Below are 23,966 nucleotides of genomic sequence, written 5' to 3'. Positions count from 1 at the left end.
TTGGATGGAAAAATGCCAGCAGGGCAAGCGTAAGGCAAGAAGTGTATTCCCGCCTCCGATCAACACGTCAGGTAAGGTGGCATGCGCGTGCATGCGTGTGCACAAATCACAGCACCAGTGGGGATGGCAGTGGTTCCCTTTACTAACCAAAGGGACACTTGGCAAGTATGCTGGCACAATTAGTACAGATAAACCCTCAAACAGCCTATCTGCCTTCTGATTTTTAAATAAACAAAGGCTGAATGATGTAATTAAGATCAGAAGTGCCTCTGAAAGACCAGATGGCAAAAGGGAAGTTGTACAAAAAAGTCACTGGCAGGGAATCGGGAGAGTTTGTTGTTCCTAAGGTGGAAGAAGTGATTTTTAACAAACGTTTTTAACTGGATGCCTGGAGGAAGACAGCCAACTTCCCTGCAAAAATTGATGGCTGGGCCTAGGGCAGCCAGCAGGCTGCAAGTGTGGAGGAAGCACCCGGGGGCACCAAGTCTATACTGCAGGGGGCTCTGCTGCACTTCCTGCCGAAGCCCACCTCGCCCGCGCTGCGGTTGGGGGGCTCCTGGGGCAACGCAGACCTAGAAAAGCAGTCAGTGTGCTGGCCGCACGGGTGCCCGGAGGTCCCCAGAGTCTTCCTCCTTTTCTGACTACTCAGAAACAATGGCATTTCTGTGGCCTCAGTGGCTTCAGTGTGTACCCCTCCCCCCCACAATGGCCCCATTCAATCCCCCACCAAGAGTGATTGCCCCAAGTTTAACGGCCTGTGTTAGGAGAGCACAGGCCACAAAAGGAGGTGTTTCCAGGTTCAGTGAACACTTTACTTCCATTCATCAGAGAAGGAACAAAAGCGAATCCCCCTTTACCTCGGGGAGGGCGAAGGCTGGGCGCTGCCATTTCCACCAAGAGGCAAACCTTTCTCTGGTGGGGATGGGGACCACATTGTGCTTCAGGATCAGGGTGGAAACAAGGTTCCCGATTATTTCTACCTTCAACGCCAATGCATTTGCATAAAAATGGGATTCTTTTGTCCTCTAAAAAGGGCCAAGAAGAAACTGCGCCAAGAGCCTCAAGGGGGACCCATGAGGGCTAAGGGAGAAAAGAGTTCCCAAAGACCGACAAGGTCAGTAGGTGGATCTTGAATTACACTTTGGAATCATTATTAGGAAAACAGCCCACCTCTTTCTTTGCTTTAAATTTTTATTAGGGTTTATTGTTATTTTTGTTAAGGAACCTAATATTTACTTTGTAAAATTGTTTTAATGACTAAGTACTCCCGCTAGCAACACTGGATCAGGAGAGGCTAACTTTAAGAAACACCATTTCACATAACCCACAAGTGTTATTTCCCTAATTTTAAATTATTTACCTTGATCTTGGCCACATATTTCTATAGTAATCTTGGGTATCAATCAACAGCCCTGATTTTAACTATGTTGGTCATAAGGCTCAACTTTTTTTTGTCTACGGAGTTTACACTAAATACTAAGACTCGAAATAGCACAAGTCATACCTCCCTTCTCAGAGAGACACCCACCCACCCCTTTATCCAGCCAAGTTGGATTAATCATACTAAACATAGCCCATTCCCAACCAACTCTTCAAGCTTTGGCAGGCCTAGCCCAGCTGACATTCCGGGCCCAGTTTAACATTACATAATGAGAGCTTCACTCCCATCATGGGCTGCAAGTCAAAACAAACTTGCTGAACTTGGGAGGCAGGACATCAGCTTGTTCCCAGTTATAGGACACAGGACCGCAAGGGGCAGAACAACTCTCAGCAAAAACTTAAAAATCACCAGGAAACTCGAATTTGTTCTTAACTGTGATCCACTCAGTCATCCTTGCTTTGAGTTCAAGTATTGGAGATCCCCAACCTGGACACTTTCCAAGTTTTATCACACAGTATTGGTGTCAGACTTGTTTTCAATGAAGCATTTTTACACATTTCTATGTCTTGCGTTTTTAACAAAAACCCAGAAAGCAACACTGTAAAAGGATCTCCAACCACCACTCCTCTGGGAAAGAAGGTGGTGCAGATTCTATAGGAAGATAAAATTCCCTGCCAAAAACTAGTTGTTCCTCCAGCATTCAAAACACAAATGAAAACAAAACAAAACACAAATGAATGGGAATATCTGGTTTTTTCTATGTATTGCTAAAGCTCATCCATTGCTGGGAAAGTTTCCAACACTCTTTATGTGTGAATTCCAACTCACCTCTTCCTAGTTAACCTCCAATAGATAATTTATCAGTCCACAGTCATCACCATCACGGGCCTCCTGATCATCATTATGTCAACACCCAGGGCATCCCAGAAAATGAGGATTTCTCAAGTGGAAAATAAGTGAATTCATATTGAACACACGTACCTTCACACACTAATCTAGAAAAAGCTTAAAGTTAATGGCACTCAACGGGGATGGTTCACAAAGTCAAACTCCACCTTCAATCAGAGCTGGCATAATGGAAAGAGAAAAGCCAAGAGGTCCAGACTCTAGCCTTGATTCTAGCATGATCCAGCTACATTACATGTAACTGCATCACCTTCTGGCAGCCATCTCTTCCCTGTCCAGGCCTCAGTCTCCCTAGGTTTACAGAAAGGACTGGACAGGACAAGGTAGCTTTGATTATTACCAGTCACTTCTCATAAACCTACAATTTTATAACTGATTCTACCAACCTGCCCACCCTGACCACGGTGAACAAATTGCTTTCTGGTTGTGGTTATAGATGCTCCAGGCATAGTTTGTGCCAATATATTATGGCATTCGAGTCCATTTCTCTAACCTGACTTACTTTATTTGTCTTGCACCAGAAGCCCAGGTCCATGTGCACAATGATCTTACCAAGAGCTGCTACTACCTGTTAGGTAATACTCAGTTTATTACTATCTCTTTACCCACAAGGCAGTCCCAGCCAATCTCCTGAGGGAGCCTTTATTTATTTATTTTTTAATCCTGGAGACCACATATTTTCTTAATAAATCAAGAACCAAATTAAAAACACTGATCCCCAGAGCACTGAAGATTGTTTGCCCTATTCTAAATAGCTCCAGCTCATGGTGCTCTCCAAATTCCGTTGTTTTCCCCTCCTTCTAAGCCTTAAGAGGCGACACTGCTCAGACTCTGGCCTGGCTGGAGCCCACAGAGGATGTGCCTCACAGACAGGTGGGTATAGTAGTAGAGATCTGTGGTTGGAAGACAGGCAGAGCAAAGAACTCCAAGTTGAATGAGCAAGAACAGATATGTGGTGAGATATCCCATTTGGTGGGCCAAACGGAAGAGGAGAGAGGAGAGGGTGGGTGGTGGATGGGACCAAAATGATCCTCCTGGTCACCAGGCAGAAATGAGGAGTGAAGAAGCAGAGAAATAACCTCTGGCAGCATCTAGGCTATGGTCAGAACCACAGGCATGGTAACTCCCCAAACTCCAAAGGCAGACTTGTCCACAAAACACCCCCTTTAACACAGCTTTCTTTGGCAGCCTCACTTCCAAGGCCATTCACACCAAGGTGGAAAGATGCAACCATTGAGGGAGTTCTGATTTCTCCAGTGGCGCTGGAGGCCACTTCTGATGATGCCTCAAAAAGGAGCAGACTCCAGGGTGGACTCAATCCATCCTGCTCCTACCCTTATCCCCAGCACCCAAACAGCACCTGGTTCAGAAGCATTCAGTAACAGTACGCTATATGGGCCTGGGGCCGTCCTAAGAGCTGGCGTCCCTGTTGTGTTATCCTGAGAGTCCGCAAGAGCTGTTTTTAAGGTTTTTTCGTAATTGGTGTGCAGAAGCAGTAGATGCCTGTCTCATGGAGTCAAGTGAATGGCCTCTGTGACAGCTCAGCCAGAAGTCTGATGTCTGAAAACCTCTCCTGCAACCCTGCTTGAGTCCAGAACATCTAGTCCCCTTTTAATCCTCATCTGCCAAGCTAATGAGATGGTACGGTCTTGTCTACCTTAGAACCTGGCCTGGGAACCCAGTCCCCAACCAGTCAGAAGAGGAGAATAAGCCTTCTTGGAGTGTCACCCAATATTGCAAAAGATATGGACAGATGTTCAGGCATTGTAAACAACCAGGAGTCAGGGCTCAATAATGCTGAGACACTCAAGACGAAGTTGAAAGGGGAGCTTACCATGTACTTTTTCGGCTGTCTGCAAGCCTACTAAGACACTGTACCCTTTGTCCAAACACTGTAGGGTGCTGTACACAATACCATGTGGTACCACCAAAAAAATTACTCTGAATGCATTGCCCTGACAGGGATAAAGAAGAGGCTGGGAGCTGGTCACACCAGGGATAGAATCTCACTTCTAAGACTTCTCCCCCCATACTTCTCTGTGCCCCTCCCTAGTGTCCAGATGACATCTATTAAATTCAGGCACTGCTCCACAAGGGATCTTGGCCTCTGGCTCGGAGAAGAATAGCATCAAAAAAAAATTGCTTGCCAACAACCCATAAATTTAAACAAGTCAGGATGGCAAGAGGAGGTTGCCTGGGAATCATCATAGAAGAGAAGTCAAAAGCAATGTGGTTTAAAATGGGACACACAGACAGATACCCCTCCAGCAGGATGTTCCTTCTTTCACAAAGACAAATCCTTAGGGCTCCCATGAGGATTAGGAAATCATCTCTTTACTAATGTGACCACTCAGAGTCTTGACACTCCAAGGAAGGGTCTGGTGGACATGGGAGGGGGTAAAGGTTCTCTAATGGACAGCACATCTGACTTGACTAAAGGTACCAGCTCTGACCATGGCCCTCAATCTCAGGAGGGTGAGTCAGGGGAACAACAGACACACAGGGGCATGACTGTCGTTCACACCCAAGTTGGGGCACAGCTTGAGTAATAGAGTCCCGGCTGTGCTGACTCAGTCCTCCTGACCTGGGAAGAGGTCTGGCTTGCTCTGATCTCAAGGATGAGGTCCATACAGTGGAAACTGTTGAAGCTGTGTCAAAGCTTCCTGCTTTTTCTCCTCCTCCTGGCTTAGCCCACCATCATGGGGAGTGGAATGCAGCAGAAAGGACCACACGCTGTGCAAATATATGCTTTATGCTCTGGTCCTCACACCCACTCACACAAAAGACATACCATTAACAAGTACCAAAAAATGTGGGTTTCTTCCCAGAGTCCTCTTGCACTGAATCCCTCCCCTCATTAGCAACCACCTTTAACATTATTTGATTCTGAATTTAGACAAAGGAGGAGGTGAAAATCGGGGGATCCTCAGCATTTACACATCTAAAGCTCACTCTGCAAAAATAAACTTTCCTCTTTAAAGCCTCTGTTTTAATCATTCCACCAAGTGGCCTAATTTTTTTTCCCTTAATTTGCGGGATCCAAGCAATTTTTACTGTGGGTGGTAACAAGAGTCTAACTGTTTCTAATTATTTAAAAAACAAAACCACACACACAAAACAAAACAACACAAAAATCTATGCTGCCAATTGCCAAGAGACTCAGAAGCCACAACTTCCGGTAATAAAGATTTTTCTTTCCAACTATCATAAACTGGCGTATCTGGAGAGCATCTGTGCGTCTGCTCAGTGCTTCCCATCCGTGATAGCGGTGAGCCAGGCCCATGCACGTTACAGAACGGAGGAAGACAGTGCAATGGGGAGGTGAGCGCCTTGCCTTTGTGAACATATGAAGGCCCGGTCTTTAAATCCCAGCCCCTAACCAATTACTCTCAGTGGAACTAAAGACATTATTATTTTTTTTAATTTTGTGTCACAATGTCCCTCTTTTTAAAAATGAAGACAATGGTTCTTATCTATTGAGAGGCTTACGTGGGTGAATATATGAAAACCATCATAACCAGAACCATATATAAAAATTTATTTATTTATTTATTTATTTATTTATTTATTTATTTATTTAATATGTAAAATGGGAACAATATTAGTTTTTCTCTCATGGACTAGCTGTAAGGATGAACCAAGAATATTATGAAACACTGGAGCCAGGGCCCAAGGAACACCAGATTTTTAACAAATGGTGGGTAAGTATTAATACTAAACCACACCCCCTACCAGGGAGCGAGTTCACGTTCCTTTCTTCCCAGCAAAGAGATGAATTAGAAAATACCCACTGAGAATTAATAAGTGAAGAGCTGATGTTGACAGATGTTTACCAGGCTCCATGTAAGTCATCTGCCTTACACACATAAATTCACTGAAATCTCCCCAAGAAATGGAAGGTAGGTACAAAAATGTCCCTGTTTTATCAATGGAAAAACTCAGACCTAGATGGGCCTCAGGAATGCACATGGTCATTCAGCAAGCCACGAGCAAAGCCAGAGTTTGAATTCATGGAATCTGGACTCAGGCTCCTCCTAATCATTCCATGAAGCAGGCTCTGCAATAACCATACCCCTAGTATCAAAATGACATTCTCTCTTTTAAGGTAAGCTGTCTCCTACCAAAAAAGCTTGCAAGGATTATGATTTTACCATCGACCTTAAAAGCTGGAATAACATGTAGATCCTTTTCATGGAGAGGAAATCCAATGGGAAGACCTTGCTATTCAAGACCCAGGAGGAGGAGATTAACGTGAAGAAGAAGGCAGGAGTTTCTTTGGGGCTAACCTGGACCCCCATCTGCACAAAACGAACCTGTTCCACTCAACCTTTAAAAGAATCCAGTAGCATCCTCCACTGTCCAACCTTGCTTTCTACCCCACTTGTTAATCATGCCTAGAGGGAGGCAAGTGTAACTGCAGGCAGTCAATTTTGTTAATGGAATTCTAAGCCCATCCGTTTTCAGTTGGGAGGATGAGAGAATCTTTCACTGTGTTTCTCTAAAGCAAATATTTAGTGCTTTCATCTTTTAGTGCCCTAACATGCGATCTGTCACCCAATAAAAAAAAATAAACCTTCTCATGTGTGTGTTTGTAGAAACGATACAATGCTTCCAACGTCACTCAGACAAATGGCGAGTACTTTCAGAGGAGAGCTGAGCAATCAATGCGCTCTCCTGGAGGCACGTTGGGGAGTTAGGGCACCCAGGCCCCACTTGCACCACTTGTGAAAATAACGCCACTGCTGGCTGTCTCAAGTCCCCTATCAGCTCAATCCCGATGCGGAAAAGCAACTTGTTTCTAACCTGCTTTGCTCCTGTTGTTTTGCCTAGGTACCCAGGCTTGCGTTGCTTTGCTGTGTGGTGGTATCATTGTGTTCTTTAAATGAAAACCGTTCTCCATCCCCTTGAGGACGTTTCTTCTCCGGAAACCTGTTGCCTGACAATGGTAGTTTTTTATCAGCAAAACTCGCTCCTCTTAGCTGAATAATGCCCCAAGTCTACCAAACTCTGAGAGACTCTTTTAGCCTGGTAAGAGAGAGGAGTCTCTTTTCCTGACTCTAATGATGTTTCGGATGCCAGAAAGCCAGAAGGAGAGCTATGACAGTGTTTCTGGATGTCACCTCCCCCATAATTTCTGCTTTCTGTGCTGGGTCACCGTTCCCACTTGTCAACTGGCTGCAATGGCAAGTTTCCAAGTAATTACAGAGACAGGAATTAGATGACACAAGAATTTACATGTGTACAATTGCTCGTACCTTCCCCAGCAGAATCCACAGCAAAGGCATCATCTGCTGTCCAGTCAAGTGTGACACTCTGAGCAGGGGACCTTTGGGGTCACCTCTGCTCATTTCTCAAGAGGACAGGCACAGACACAGGACCCTCCATCACACACATGTCCCTGCATTTCACTTTTCCCTAAGAAAGCATGAGCTTTGAACCACCAAAGGTGAAATGGTAGCTCTGGGCTTCCCATGCTTGTCCCAAAGCATAGCTGGGATGCCCTCACTGATGATCCTGGAAGCGCTCAATTCCTGCTTTCACCTAAGTAACAAGACAAGTGAAAACAGTCTGGGAGAAATCATGTTGGGTCAATAAAATCTATAAAAAAGGCACCATCTTCACTTTATACATTATGCCCAAAGTTTGATCATCTGTCCTGACATCTGGGAAAGAATAACATAGGTAATTCAAAGCAGAATAATCCCAAAGTTGTTTCATTGCTGCCTATATAATTAGCAATAACATATATTCTATATCCTTATTAATTGTATTTGTCTTTGGCCACTGTCAGAATTGGGTTGAATTCTCCATAATCCACAGAGTGGCCCAAAGCATACTGGGTACATGGGCAAGAACAGCCAGAAAATCCAACCAAGACTCGTCAATAACCAACATGCTGACAACCAAGGAACCACGGCTACATTTCTTTTGCTGAAGAACATTGCTTTTGCTGAAGGCACAGAGGAACAGCAGAGAATCTAACAATCAACAGTGAAAAATTAACCTCTCAAAGAGAGAATCAAGTCAACATTACCTTTCAAATGGCAGAAATGATAAAAAAATAAACATTTCCTGTGACTAAGGAACAGCATGAAGGTGTGTATAAGGTGTAATACAAACTGATGCTAAAATTCATTGAACTGTAGACCAGAAGATTAGTCAATTTTGCTGGATGATAGATTTTAAAATATGGTTAATCCCTTGAACAACCGGAGGTGAGGGTGTTAGAGACACTGCCCCCTACACAGTTAAAAATCCACATGCAACTTCTGCTTCTCCCAAAACTTAACTACTAATAGCCAACTGTTGACCAAAAGCTGTATCGGTAACACAAGGAGTCAATTAACACATGTATTTCTGTCATAGGTCTTATATACTATAGTCTTACAATAAAGCAAGCTAGAAAAGAGAAAACGTTATGAAGAAAATTGTAAGGAAGAGAAAATACTTTCAGAGTACTGTACTGGATTTATTTTTTTAATTTTTATTTATTTATTATTTATGATAGTCACAGAGGGAGAGAGGCAGAGACATAGGCAGAGGGAGAAGCAGGCTCCATGCACCGGGAGCCCGACGTGGGATTCGATCCCGGGTCTCCAGGATTGCGCCCTGGGCCAAAGGCAGGCGCCAAACCACTGCGCCACCCAGGGATCCCTGTACTGGATTTATTAAAAAAAAAAAAATCCACATAGAAGTAGACCCACGCGAACAGTTCAAATCCATGTTGTTCAAGGATTAACTGTTTATGTTGCATGTGTATTTTTTTTAATGCTACATCTCCAAAGAAACTTGATCCCCACATCTGAAATCAGAGCACAAAAGCATATGTAATAAGTGCAAAACTGAAAAATAGACAGTTGTAGGTGACCCAGCCAAGAAAACTGCAATGAAGAATGCTCCCCCCAGGAGTCTGACCTGAGTACATTTTGCTGTCCAAAGCAGGACAGGGCCAAGGAGAAAGGAGGGTCCCATCCCATTCCCTTGAGAAGTGAACAGATTCAGGCATCATGAGAGCCATAGGCCCAGAACTGCTCCACTTCCCTGAGGAACTGCGTGCATTCTAAAGCCCATAGAAGATGCCACAAGCTATTTTGTCCTCCTCTGCCAGCCTCCACCCACCTTTCTCATGTGTTCTTGAAAAAGTGGAAAGAGCAAAGAAACATCCAAGAGACAGAGTTGTGAACAACCAACAACCTAGATGTCCTTCCAGATGGTTACAAGTTACTTCTACTTTCTGGTGGAGCAGCTCCTCATTTCCCATGAAGAGGGGACCTCTCACCTGTCACCCGGTCTCCCAGTGAACCACCTGCCCTGCCAGAAACCCGGTGTGGGGAGCCAGGCTGAGCAGCAGTGATTGAGAGCTCCCCTGATCCCTGTGCTCCAGCCCCATAGCTCATGTGCAACCCAACATCCTCTCCTGCCAAGTCTGTTTTCCTAAGCAGCGAGGGGCCACTGCTGGGGCATGGTGCTGCTATGCAGGGGCTCCGGCAGAGCTTGGCAGACACAGTGACTGGTGGGGCTGGGACATAAATCCAGGGGGGGCAGCTGCGCACCCTCTGTCACCCCAATTCCTGCCCACCTTCCTTGCTTCTCACCTTCTTTTTCTGGTGACCTGAGTTCCTCCCCTTGTCAGAAGGAACTGACTTGCCAAAACAGAAATTTTCACTGTGAGCACAAACAGGCCTCTTACTCGGACTTGCCCAGAGAAAAATGTTTGTCTCCTGCTGCACTGGTTACAGAGCTGGCTGTGCACTTGTGCTTGGGGGCGAGGGGATGGCCCCAGACACGTGCGTGTGCACAGAGACAGGCACACAAGCCCCGGGAGTTTTCTAACAAAAAGTCAAAAACCCTGCAGCTGTACAAAGGTCACCTCCTTCCTCATTTTCAGCTCAAGTCGAGGGCCCAGCAACTGATTGGAGAAGGACCGCCACGGAAAGGCCAGCCAGCCAGTACCAGCATGTGCCCCTGCGAAGGATACTAAGCCACTTCTATCACCTTCCTCCCCAAAGCAAGTCAAAGAAAGAAAAGTTTTTCGCTCCTGTATTTTTTTTAATACTAAAAGGCTTAAAGGGGACTTTCAGAGCTACCATGTGAGAAGGGTGGAAATGAGTGCAATAAAGGACGGAACATGATTTCTTAGTATTGCCTCCTGCTGAACTAGCTGCACCTGATGTAAGAAATACCTTTTGAATAAGGTGCGTAGGACTGTCCTGAGAAGGAAAGATTAAAACTCAGATTTCCTACTTTGACAGTAACTGCCCTTAATAAAAATGAATAAATGCAGCCAGCTCCAGAGCCTGGGCACAACTACGGTTCTTACCTGTTCTCAATTTCCAAACATCTACCTCCATGGCATCATTAAAGACACCAATAATAAGAAAGGACCCAGAGACAGAGATATCACAACAGAGACTGATGTGACAGGTAATGAATGATGTGACAGGTTCCCACAACCATTAGTGGGAAGCATCCACTCCCTCTCTCCAAGTACTGACTGAGTCATTTGATCGGGGTGGGGGGGAGACACCTCTAAGGAATGAAAAAAAAAATCTGAAGGCTAATTTAAACTCTCCCTGGACACAGGTTAGCCCATTAAAAAGTGATCTGTCACCTAACAGAATTACAAAAGGGGAGGACCCAAAACAATAAACCGTGTGGGTGATAACGTGTCACGCATCAAAAGTCAAGTCTTCTCTATTAATGACCTTTGTCACACGAGACGCCAAGAAAACAGGTGACTCACAAAGAATGGGGAAAAGAGAGGTAGTCACCAAGATAAGAGCCGTGATATAGCCTGTGGCACCCTGGTAGACGTCAGACAGCCCAAGAGGCATGGCCACAGGGCAGGGAACACCTGCATCTTCCACAGGGCTGAGCTCCTCAGAGAAACCCCGTGCATTGGGTTGGCCGGGGCTGCCAACTTTGTATACCAGCCTCAGAGGGTGAGAGGACAAGAGTAAGACGTGAAGAGAACAGCATTCACGGCATTGGGTCCAAGGAATGGCCAACTTCATGGGAATCAGGACCTAGAATGATCCTCTCCCTCCCTCCCTGGGCCAGTTTCCCTGTCCAAGCTTTGTCCAAGCTGTGTCAATCACGTAGGAGACAGACTACATCGCAATGCACTGGGAATGTGCTTTCACTGAGGCACTAGAAATTCCAAGTGGGCCATGACAGGGTCCAGTTCTACTACTGGGGTGGTTCACAGGCAGAAAGAGATGCATTCATTGGACCCGGAAGAATTCAACAAGGAAGTTCTGCAAGGAGAGAATGAGAGATAGAAGTAACAACACCGGTGGTCTCACGAGTGTTCTCATCCTGAGAATGAATTGGGCCGGGGGGATGAACCTGCTGGTCGGCCAGCACAGAATGATCCAGGGCTGTACCCATGAAGCTATGGGTCATACTAATCATGAGGGCAGTATGGACTGTCTGGGTCATTTTGCCCTCATCATTTTTAACTCACATCTGCTTCCATGTGCAATGCAGCTACACTGTAACAGTGGAATTTTAGAAATAGTTTGTTTGCAGTAGGGCCATGACTAAGCCTATGAGGGGATACCCACATGTAGAATGGGCAACCATTAGAAGTGTTACAAAGACTCTTCATGGAATACGTAGGAAAGTGCTCCCATCTGGAGAGATGTAAAATAAACAGAAAACTGCATATAATATGATATGAGCCAGCCTATGATTTTCTAAACACATCTCTTAAAAGACTGAAAGGAAGTCTGTCAAAATATTAACATTGCCTTTGAGAAGAACTTTTACTGTTTTCTCATTGCGTCTCTATGCAATCCAGAGTAGGAAGACAAATTAAACATTCTAGCATAAAAGAATGCTAGCAAAGTTCCAATGCAGAGATTTATAAAGCAAAGACTTCCCCTCTAATGTACTTTGTTGTGTAAATCCAGATTTTCCATACATAATGTGTATTGAAAAATAGAGTACCAAGGAAATGAAGCAATATCTATATTTGTTTCAATGACTAACAAGCAAAAATAAAACTTCAGCTGTGATGCCATGCTTTTCAGAAATCAGACATATAATAAGCCACAGATTTATAGGATGTGGTCTAATAAACCTAAGAAAAGTTTCATTTCCTCCTTCACCAAAATGGTTCACTCCCTGTCTGTGCAACTAGCTTTGCAAAGTGAGCAGATGTCTCTTTTTTTTCCTTAAATGTGTAAGTTGAGAGATTAATAAGCATCAACAATAATAAGGTGCACCCCAAATACACACATACACACACACTCACTCCCATATCCCTAAATACAAAATAAAAATAGGCTCAACATCACCAAAAAGGTAAGTCACCCAAAACATCAAAAGGGACAGAGCGTGCCATCTTGCTAATCGTCGGCCACTGATCAGGAAAAATTTGTAGAACCTCTGAAAAGGAGGAAGCAAGGAATAAGGGAAAAGATTCAGACAAAGAACTTTTTAAAAGGTTGTTGCAAGCATTTCCGTGAAAATGGTATTAACTAAGCAATTACAGGAAAAAACACTCTTTCTTATCTGAATGCACTTATGCCACAGGTCACACCCTATTATTGTCACTATTAAACATGTTAATAGCCCCAATGCAATGACTTTGTGTGGCTAGTTTTAAAAATGTACATGAATAGCTAACTAGAAAAAAGTGACTCACGCCTGCCCAGGTGGATATTGACTTTCTTAGTCATATTTACTCAACTGGTCCACCAACCTTACTTCCCTGGAGGACAGGGCTGAAATAACAGAATCCAGCCAACTTGCAAGGAAAAAAGAGGGAGGAAACTGAAAGTTCAGTCTGGCTGGGGTAGAGAGTGACCCGAATGTGGTGGTGGTAAAGCAGAAACTGGACTCCGAATGTCCCAAATCAAAAGCTTCCTCCCAGCCCCTGAGAAGGACTGACATATGTCCTTTAGCAAGTGGAGGACGGCTGGTATGGAAGACTCGGAACCATGGGCTATTGCCGTGGTCTTCAGTAACAGCAGTTTTATGGCTCTGCCCCTGTGCTGTGTGATCCCAAGCAGTTGCTACACCTCCCTGTGGCTCCCTTGCTAGAAGGGATCGCAGCATCTCCCTCTTGGGATGGTCCTCAGGTTCTGAAGAGTAACTATAAGCAAAGCGCTTACAGGAGCGCCTGGCCCATAGGAGATGCTGTGTAAAATCTTGCTCTGGTGCCCCCTGGAAGCAGGCTGGGCAGGTGTTCCACGCCCATCCCCTTTTACAGACACAGGGGGTGTGTCACAGAGGGGTAAAGCCTCTTGCCAACAGAGGTGAGGGAACGCTGCACTCAATCCTACTTCTGCCTCCCATCTCGTGTGGTTTCCACTATGCTACCCAGAGCCGCCCCTAGCACACCCACGCTGTGGATCGGGGTTTCCCTCACCCACGATTCGTGAAGTAGAAAGTACTACAGGGGATACCTAACTAGCGATGCCGTGCCAACGCCGCCGGCAAAGCAGGCTGTCCAACTGAGCTGCCCAGCAGGGGCTGGCCCCTCACACGGACACACTCTCAGCATGTGATGCCCCAGGGCTCGTGCTGGACCCCAGCTCCTCCGGCCAAGCCCTACTTTGTACGCTTCGACTCACTGGGTGCTCACAGCTGCCCACGTGTGATTCCCCTTCACCGGCAGGGCAACTGAGGCACAGAAGCTGGGTAACTTTGTCCAAGTTCCTACAGCTCATGGGCGGTGTCTGTGTGTCTGGCCTATTCACAGTTCAGAGACTTAGACCTGATCCTGGAAGTGGGGTGGACTGGTGCTTCCCCGAGATGTTTCTGTGTCCTGAGGGCAGAGCCAAGAAATGAACATAGTCACCAGCATCAAGGATCTCAAGTTATAAGGAAGAAACCCGGTCTTCCTGTTTTATTTTCCTCATACTCAAAATGGGTGCCTGGTTCTCCTTTATCTACCTCATAACTCTGACCAAAGATTAATGAGTTACCATTTGCCAGGCCCTGGTGGAGGGACAGCCATGTGCGGCAGGGCCTTATCATCTGTGGCCAGAGGACCAGCCGCCACGCTTGTTAAAGGCTGGACCAGTGGGCAGCTGCTGAGGAAAGGCTTCTCTCAGGCCAAGGCTCCTGCACAGAAGGAGGCCTCCCTGTCCTGTCACTCCCAGATCCATCAAAGGACATGGGCTTCCTGCATTCACCGGCTCCAGGAAGTCTGAGTACAGGCACCATTAGTGGATGAGGAAGGGACCAGAAACATCCTCAGTTTTATTCACATCTGGCCAAAGGGGGGCCCCTCTACATAGGAAGGTCTCCGCAAGACACTAACACATGAAGTCACCGACCAGAATCAAGACACGTTGTAGTGTCCGGAAGCATCCTTGGTGTCACGTCAAGTGAGAAGAAAATACCAAACTATTGTAAGGTCCAATTCCAATTTTGTGAAACATCTTTAAAGTCCAGAAACAAGAATGATGAGAAAGAAATGCTTCCCAATATTAGGCCCTAATGCCCAACACAGCACCCAGCACGTAGTAGGTAGAGTATCAATGGTTTTAAAGGATAGAAGTCTCACTAATTGGCTCTTAAATATTCATTTTTCTTTTGAAAAAAAAAACTAATATTAATACTAAATCATTTGCCATTTAAGTCTTATAGAGTTCCTTAAAAAATTTATCATCTGTGTTGACTTTTGCTTTTCTGAGAAGGAAAGCATGATCTACACGGTCTTTATTCTTTGGGATTCCTGATTTGAAGAGAACTGTCGTTCCCAAGCATGGAGCAGTGTGGGGTACTGACATCGTATTGAATGATTTAAAGGAAATGAACAATGCTTCCCGTCCTTGGACAGCCACGTCTGCGAGAAAAGCCATTCACGGCTGCCTCAGGAAGGTATCACTGCAGAGGACTGGGCATTTCTCGGCACCCTGAATTCTCCAAGAGAATCTCTAAGTTCTAAATAACTCAGAACAAAGGCAAAATTGAGGTAATAACTTCTCTTTCTCCTGGGAGCTGTGGAATGTGCCAGGAAAGCATTTCCTGGGGGTCAAGCTGAATGGGATAACACAGAGTTCATCCTTCTCACAGAAGCCACACAGGACACTGGACCACGTGTGGCCTTTCCTGGGAGCCGGGCACCTTGGGTTCATGGGAGCACCACCCTCCACCCTTTCCTCGTAAACTGGCATCCTTATGGCTATGATAAACCTATCAGTGATCACGACACCCAGACAGCATGGCACCCGACAGGACAGCAAGATGCCGGGAACTCAGGGCCGTGGCGCACTCAGGGGCCCTGCCCTGGCACAAAGCAAACTTTGGATGGGTGGTTTCAGTTCAGAGCTAGCTCATCTCATACCGTCGTTCTGCTCCGGGACCTACCTCCAAACACCAGGGCTCCCCAACCTTGTGTAAGGAGTGGCTCCTTTTCATGTCCCTGAAGACTTGAGTGCTGACAGTGAAGTCTGAGGGGGGGTAGAAGTGCTGACAGTCATGTCCCTGAGTGCAGCAAGGGAGGGGGCACTGCTGCCAGGAAGAAACGGGAACAGAGTGAGGCTTGGGAGGGAGGGGGACGCAGTCACCGAGGTATTCACGGTCCCCAGCAGGACTTGCTTCCCTGACCCCACACTTCTCGGCAAACTCCAAGCAAGGAGGACTCTGGCTCCCGTGGCGACCCCAGGACTCTTCCACCTCCCTGGCTTCTAGCTTCGGGCCCCTTCCGTAAGCACAGCCTCCTCTATGCGCAGCTTTTCCGCTGCATCCCTGCCCGCTGTGCCCCCCTCTGCCCAGCCTTCCCCCAGGGGACGCGGCCGCTGCTTGCTCCAGCGGCCCAGCTGGCCAGCATTCCCTCTCTCTCTCTCTCAACTTACCTTACTGAATCCTCTATTCATCTAAGCCACGTGATACTGCTGGTATTTCTACCCTACAAAAACGCAATTACATATGGTTCCACCCAATACGGGAGCTACTTGAGGATCTCTCTGGTCACCTCCCCCTCTGCCCCTCTACCATTTTTTGGAGAGGTGGCTACACTTACATCTCTGGACCTCTGGGAAACACCTGGCTGCACACAGCTTGAGTGCTCAAGAAGTATGTGCTGCACTGCATTTCAGCCCAGCTGGAGCTCCAGCAGGCCAGCGGCTTCAGTTCACTGACTGCCTACTCTGTTTGGGGCTCTAGACAGGAATGTGCCTGTTTTTCTGCAGCTCCTCACAACCACCCTGTGAGGTAGGTATCGTCATGCCCATTTTGCAGAGGAGGAAACTGACTCAGAGACGTTAAGGAGCATGCCCAAGGTCACACAGCTAGTAAATGGCAGAAGGGGAATATGGACCAGGTCTCACTCAACTCATGGTGCTGCTGTGTAGACTCGGTTGCCCATCCAGATGTTGACTACTGCTCTATAAACAGGATAGAGAATTTAGGGGCGTAAAGAGAGACCTGGGGTCCAAGAAGAGCTATTTTACAGCAAAGAAGTATCATTCTTACCGTCTTTTAAAAAGGAAAATGTCTATGTCCTTTGTATGGATGTATGACTTTTCTACTCTAGTTTTTAAAGGGTTTATATGGAAAAAAATGCCATAAATAAATTATTCACCCTTCTTAATCCTGAATAAAAGAACTCAAGGTTAAGACTACGACATTGAGCACAAAACTCAATTATCTTATGTTCTGATATTCACCCAACATCAGCAGAAGGGGCACAGTGGGTGCTAAAGGCTCTGAGAGATAGGAAGTCGATGGAAATAAAGGACAAATTCTATAAAACAGCAACCACATTTCCGGAGCAATTTACGTGGTCACCATATTACCTGGTCCCCCCTTGATGTGGGGCAGGGGAGTATCCAGGTGGATTAAACCCATCCCAAGGCCATGTGAACTCCCAAAAGGGGAAGGGGCCATGTGACCAGCAAACTGGTGCTACCCCAGGGCCCTAGCTGGATGCAGCTGTCCCTGGATCTGGCCCTGGAAAGCCACCATTGCCGGAAGCCCCGAGGTCTGCGCCCCAGAAGGGGCAGACCAAGCCCTCAGAGGAAGCACTAGTTGCCCGTGCCCGGAGGTCTCTGGTCTCCGTCTGGGAAACAGAACCTCCCATTCTGCATTTCTCCACAGCACTCGTTTGTAAACAGGAATGTGAGTCATTAAGCAAGCAGGAGTCCATTTTCAAGATCAGCCCAGCTTTACAATTAAGGTAATCCTACTCTGCCTTGTTATAGGGGTGACTCACCTTACTGTCTCCCACTAGAGGTGACATGGTCTAACCCTCCGATTGTTCCTGGAAGGAACCCAGCAATATGGAGGTTTAAATCCCTGTCTGTTTGCTTTGTTTTCTAACCCGGTGCTGACAGCAAAGAGCCAAGGCTCCCAAGGGCAGGCGCCCCAGAGGACTTTGGAGAAGAAATGTATCTAAGACCACAGCATCTTTATGATCTTCCCATGGCCTTTCCTCGGGGTCCATACTCCCAGAGGGGCCTGTGGCTTAGGACATGTTACTTACACACACACACACACACACACACACACACACACACACATACACATACACCCTCTAAGATCCAGACCCGCCATTCCTGGGAACCTCAGAGCCAAATCTGCACATCACTTTAAGCAATTATTCTATAGGAGCTCCCAGCTTTGAGACATATGAGATTAACTTTATCATCATCTTCTCTTCTGGGCCTATGCTGCTTTTCTTTTTTTTTCTTTCTTTCTTTTTTGTCTTTTCTCATTCCTTTAAATATTCATTTCCAATCTTTGTGCATAATATGAAGTCTTCTAAGCCACTTCAAATTTTGGAGGGTTAAAAAATGCCTTATAAAGAAACGCAAATGTATATAGAAATACAAAATCATTCTGTAACGTGAAAGGACTGTAGTGGAGTCTCCCCTTATATGAAACTCTTCAACGGATCCTAAAGATTAAAAAGCAGACATCCACCAAGTTTTCTGCTCAGCATCCATTCATGCTTTTTTCCAGTAGCAATACCCTGAATTGTTTAGAAGGTACCACCCACCTCTCAAGCCACGTAGTTTATGTGAGGTGCACCCCTCAGTCCAATTGCACTCAGCATACCACACCTCCTGACCACAACCACTGGTTCAGAATTACAGGGGAAGGTAAGCTCTCTCTGGACTTCTACCTGCTTTCATGAAGTGACATCAACCCAGAGCCAAGGAAAGAAATGGTGGCCTGGTAAATAGGCCCCTGGATCCAGCTATGCCTGATGCATGCCACCTGTGCACTTTTCAGTTATGAGCTGTGGGTCAATACATTTATTTTGCTCAGGCCAATTTGAGAGAAAGGAATCCTAACTGGAACAGTCTAGTCACCAAAGCCAGACTGATTGCAATAATTGTCCATCTACAAATCTCTAAAACTAGAGATTCTCCGGGAAAAAGTAAATGAAGGCCTTGTGAGCCTCATGCTCCTGGCAGGCCAGGGGGGTTGTGATAAGGCAGTATTTTGGAGTAGGCACTTGGTACTTTTTGAAAGAAGAATGAATGTAGCTTGAGGCCACTTTCTGGGACAGGGAGAGGGACCCTGAACAACAACACCTGAAGGAACTGACATCCAGCCCTCCTGCTCCTCTAACAACACCTCTGACACCACTGGCCACACTGACCTATTTTAAGATGTGGTCTCCAGAAAGATAGAGCTGCAGATACTTAACAGCACTGAAATCTGCCTCCTAGCTCTCTCCAGCTACACCACCTGTGACACAGAACTTCTGAGAGATGCATTTCGCCAGAGCAAGGTGAAGGTCTGAAACTGTGGCATGTCAAGAGAGAAAGCAGACAGAGCGGGTGGCGGGTTTCATTTTTACTGGTGACTCAGCACCTGATGACACAGAGTGCTGACCAGTTCTGGGCATGGCCACACAGATCAAGAATCAAGATGTGTCACAAAAAAAAGTTGTGACAATGTTTGCGTCCTCTACTGTTCTGTTTCTTTCTGAGCTTAGGGCCACCCTTCAACAAATGGCTGGATAATATTCAAATATTAATACAGTAGAATGGAACCCAAACCCAATGAAGTCTGATTTGCTTTGCCAGGAAAAATAAAAAAGAGTATAGAAAGAGGACCTCAAAGCATTTAAGAAACAAAAACCCTAAAAAATACTAAAGCCTCAAGAGATAAAGATGGTATATGAAATAATGTTATTCAGACTCAATTTGGCCAATAGCTACTGGGCGAATTCTGAGCCCACCCTTCAGATAGACCTAAAAAGTCAAAAGTTTTCAATTTTGTCTCGGAGAAGTTTGATGTGATGGTTAATTTCATGTGTCGACCTGACTGTGCGCCACTGGGTGCCCAGATACTCAGGACAAATATTATTCTGAGTGTTTCTCTATTTTTTGGACAAGTTCAACATTAAAACTGACAGACTAGGGGCCCCTGGGTGGCTCAGTCAATTAAGCATCCAACTTTTGATTTTGGCTCAGGTCATGATCTTGAGGTTGTGAGATAGAGCCCCATGTCAGGCTCCGTGCTGGGTGTGGAGCCTGCTTACGACTCTCTCTTTCTCCTTGTCCCTCTGCCCTTCCCTACTCTCTCTCTATAAAACAAAACAAAACAAAACAAAACAAAACAAAACAAAAAACTGGCAGACTAAAACTGATGCCCTCTCTCATATAGGTGGGCCTCATCCAATCCGGTAAAGGCCTGAATAACAAAAGCCTGGTCCTCCCCTCAAGGAGGGATTCTTTCTCCGGCCTGGTTGCCTTCAGGTGGAGCACTAACTTTTCTACACCTTCAGACTCCAACTGCAACCTTGGCTCTTCCAGGGGCTCAAGCCTGCCAGCCTTTGGACATGAACTACACTGTCAGCTCATGTGGCTCCCAGGCCTCTGAACGCAGACTGGACGACATCAAAAGCTCTCCCACATCTGTGCCTACTGCAGATCTTGGGACTTGCTTGTCTTCAATATTGTGTAAGCCAATTCCTCACAATAAATCTCTTTTTACACACACACACACACACACACACACACACACAAAACTATTGGTTATGTTTCTCTGGAAAACCTTAATATATTTGAGTTGTGTTTTTTATGTGTTTCCTCCCCCAAGCAAGAGGGAAAGGATTATTTCTGGGTCTCTGAGAGAAATCAGAATTGTGAAATGAAATGGATCTTAGAAATTGTGTAATCAAATTCTTTATCATTTTTATTTTAAACCTCTACGTCTAGACATAAAAGGACCTACTCAGGTCTACACAGAGAAGAACAAAGCAAAACTAGACTTTAAAAATGGGAGTTCAGGGTTCTATATATAACATGGAAGAATTTTATTTTGAAACTGCAGTATCTTTGGAGGAATAAGAAATCCATTTAAGGGGCGCCTAGGTGGCTCAGTTGGTTAAGCATCTGCCTTCAGCTCAGGTCATGATCCCAGGGTCCTGGGATAGAGGCCAGCAGGTGGCCTGCTTCTCCCTCTCCCTCTGCTTCTCCCCACTACTCATGTGTGCACATGCAGGCACGCATGCTTTATCTCTCTCAAATAATTAAATAAAATCTTTAATTGAAAAAAAGAAAGAAATCCATTTAAGAGAAAGGCACTGGCAAGAGCCATTCCACTAGAGAAGCCAATAAGCAAAATGACAATTTTTTTTAATTGCTAAGTGCATAAAATCCCATCTCTTAATCATTTACTCACATATATATACACACATGTGTAGAAAAAGGACGCCAGAAAAGAAGCAATAGCAGCCACTCATCCAACCACCCACCCAGACTACCAAAGCCCACATACACATGTCACCTTGGAAAGAGAGTTCAGGTCTGTACAGGTCATGCTGCTCTATGCTTTAAGCGCCATCAATAATTCTCACCTCTGAAGGTGAGGTAACTTTGGTGGGAACTAATTACGTTCAAAATATGTTGTCAAACAACTTAACACAGATGCAAAGAAACTGTAATCAGAGCTACAGACAGACAAGTCACCATTTTTATCATTAAAGCCAAACCACGACATGATCACTGACGTGGCAAACAGAAAGCAACATCTTTTATTTGTGGTTACATTTCCAAACTGTGAGTGTGTGCAAGTGACAAAGTGTGAGAGTCTATGCGAGGTACATACATGTTGGCACATGTGTGCACACCTGCATGCACATGAAGGTGGGCAAGTGTCATCACTTATGGAAGACAGTGGCCTAGAGTCAAGAATGGCAAGTGGCCACACAAAGGACTGCAATTCCTTCTTCCCCTGTCACTGTCCCTGAGCCTCCTGCTCAGAGCTGGCATGGGGTCAAACATGATCACCGTCTCTATGTTCAAGGGATGCAGAAGTGAAGTCTGCCTTGTCACTCAAGAACCTCATCTCAGTGAGAAAGACCAGAGTCAAATGGAAGGCAAAACAGGATGAACACGAAAGAAGTGAAAGTTAAGTCCATCCTTACACGTGTCTTTTTATAAAGCAAAGTTCACAGGGCGCCTGGGTTGGCAGGGTGGTTGGTAGCATAACTTCTTTTGTAAATGTTTGCACTGTCCTACATTATTTATCCAATTAACCACCATTTTTCAAGAACTGATCATATGGGGCGCCTGGGAGGCTCAGTGGTTGAGTGTCTGCTTTTCGCTCAGGGCGTGCTCCCGGGGTCCTGGGACTGAGTTCCACATGGGTCTCCCCACAGGGAGCCTGCTTCTCCCTCTGCCTATGCCTCTGCCCGTGTGTCTCTCATGAATAAATACATAAAATATTATTCTTTTTTTAAAAAAAGGCAAAGTTCACGTCTTCTCAACCTCAGCACAGAAACAGAGGCAGGGCCGCAGTCATCGCTATCACCCACTAACTGGCTGTGTGGCCCACATTTCTGAGGCTCAGTTTGTCAGGTCACTAGAAGGTGCCTTCAAAGGGCCTGGTCTACCTCCCACAGGCTCCAATTCTTCAGGGTGAGCAGAACACAGAGCAGGGGAACTCATTAGGTCTGCGAATGGCTCTAAGTACAAATCCAATGTGCCTCAAGTTCTGGATGTGGCCCTTGTATCATAAGAGGAGATATTTACTGAAGACAGTTATATCCAAAGAGAAAAGGTCATACCTAAAGTTTTCTTTTACCAGATAAAAGCCATACATGGCCAAGAAAAAGATTTGAGGGATAAGGTATCATGAATGAGGATTTGAACCATCATTTCGAAAGATGCTTATTGGCTCAAAGAAAATTTTACCAACTTGTGTTGTTTTCTGGAAGAAAAAAAATACTTCTGCATATCAAATATTAAGAAGTTGGAGATAAAACATAGCTTTTTTTCATTACAGTATCATAAACAACAAAAGAAACAGTATTTTACAACAAAAGAAAAGTAAGTATAAAATAGTTTCTTAAAGAATTTGGAGTAGGGGGAGAGCCTCGATGGCTCAGTAGGTTAAGCATCTGCCTTCAGGTCAGGTCATAATCCCGGGGTCCTGGGATAGAGCCCTGTGTCAGTCTCCCTGCTCAGTGCAGGGCCTATTTCTCCCTCTCCCTCTGACCTGTCCCACTGCTCATTCTCTCTCTCTCGCTCGGTCTCCCTTCTCATGCTCTCTGTCTCTTTAATAAATAAATAAAATCTTTCAAAAAAAAAGTTTGGAATAAAGTAAAAAAGAACTTACTTGGGTAATTCTGAATAAAGGAGATAATTTTATTTTTTAGCTGGTATTAACACTAAATTACCTTTTTAAGTGATGGTCAAGGCTTTACTGGAAAGTAAAGCCTTGCTTTATGAAAGGCAATAATGTCGAATGGCTAACCTTAATATTGGGAAATCAGCCAAGACATGCAAAAGACTGAAGGAATTTCTAATAGACCTTGCTGGAACGCTCAACGAAGCCCTTTCTGAGGCTATTCTAATTCCTTGGATACCCAGACACTAGCAGAGCCCTGGTGCATCTCTCCCATCTGTCTCCTTGGACAGTGCAGAGGTTCCATCCACTCTGGCCCAAGCACATGGCAAGTGAAGCTTCTCCCTGCCACCAACCTCCATCTCCATTACCTGCATGTGGATCTAAGAGTCCTTGCCCTCAACAGTGTAATCTCTCCAGACAAAAAAAAAAAAATGCCTTGAGCTCAAGAACAAAACCCGCTCAGCAATTACTCAAGAGAACAGGAGCTGATTCCCAAGCGTAGACACAAAATAGAATCCCATGTATTGTACCCAGCAGTGACCGCTATGGAAAGACTAGGAGGCATGAGCTCAGGTCCAAGAACCGCAGGCTGCAGGAAGCGGTAGGAGTCCAGCCCACAGGGGTCAGGTGACACTGTGTCTTTAATGAGATTCCCACTAAAGGGGGGGTTCCTTGTCCCAGACCAGCCCTTGGTTCTGTATCATGTCACCAGGGACCACGAGCAACACTGTACAGAATCCAGGAAGCAGGAGGAGCAAAGGGGGCTGACTGACTGGGACTTACACGGTCTACCAGTAGATCCTCTCCTTCAAAATCAACATATGTCCTATGAAGACAGAGACAAGCAGCCAAAACGGGACTAAATATGGCCGTAAGGGCCACACAGGCATCTGGTGTGCCTGGGGATCTATCTAGCTACCACTCAGGAAATTTGGAGTGCTTCACTCTGAAAGAGAAAGCAGTGTTGATAAACACCACCCTCCTCCCCTGTCAGTGGAGACCAAATGTTTTAAAATGCAAATAGCAGGTTTCTGGAACAACCCTGGAATCTCTCCTGGAAACGTTTTCATAATTCACATCTTGTTAACCACAGGAGCCCCAATTACATTTCTTCTTTTCTCATTTCCAC

General features: G+C 45.6%; 1 protein-coding gene across 20 annotated transcripts in view; it reads right to left on the bottom strand.

Annotated features, from left to right (window-relative positions):
- The window catches only part of TCF7L2 (transcription factor 7 like 2), a 197,252-nt gene that overhangs the window by 55,048 nt on the left and 118,238 nt on the right, over positions 1 to 23,966 (bottom strand). For 8 of the 20 annotated variants that reach the window (XM_038578812.1, XM_038578817.1, XM_038578809.1 and 5 more), the window contains exon 6: positions 15,614 to 15,757. The exons of 11 other annotated variants lie outside the window; for them this stretch is intronic. In XM_038578812.1, the coding sequence (XP_038434740.1) occupies positions 15,614 to 15,757 (144 nt within the window). The remainder of the gene's footprint in view (positions 1 to 15,613; positions 15,758 to 23,966) is intronic. One more of the 20 variants, XM_038578818.1, reaches the window with a different exon arrangement.

This window comes from Canis lupus, chromosome 28 (genome assembly GCF_011100685.1).
Source record: "Canis lupus familiaris isolate Mischka breed German Shepherd chromosome 28, alternate assembly UU_Cfam_GSD_1.0, whole genome shotgun sequence".
Lineage (NCBI taxonomy): Eukaryota > Metazoa > Chordata > Mammalia > Carnivora > Canidae > Canis > Canis lupus.
The sequence above is the reverse complement of the archived record's forward strand: the minus strand, read 5'-3'. Positions and strand labels throughout refer to the sequence as shown.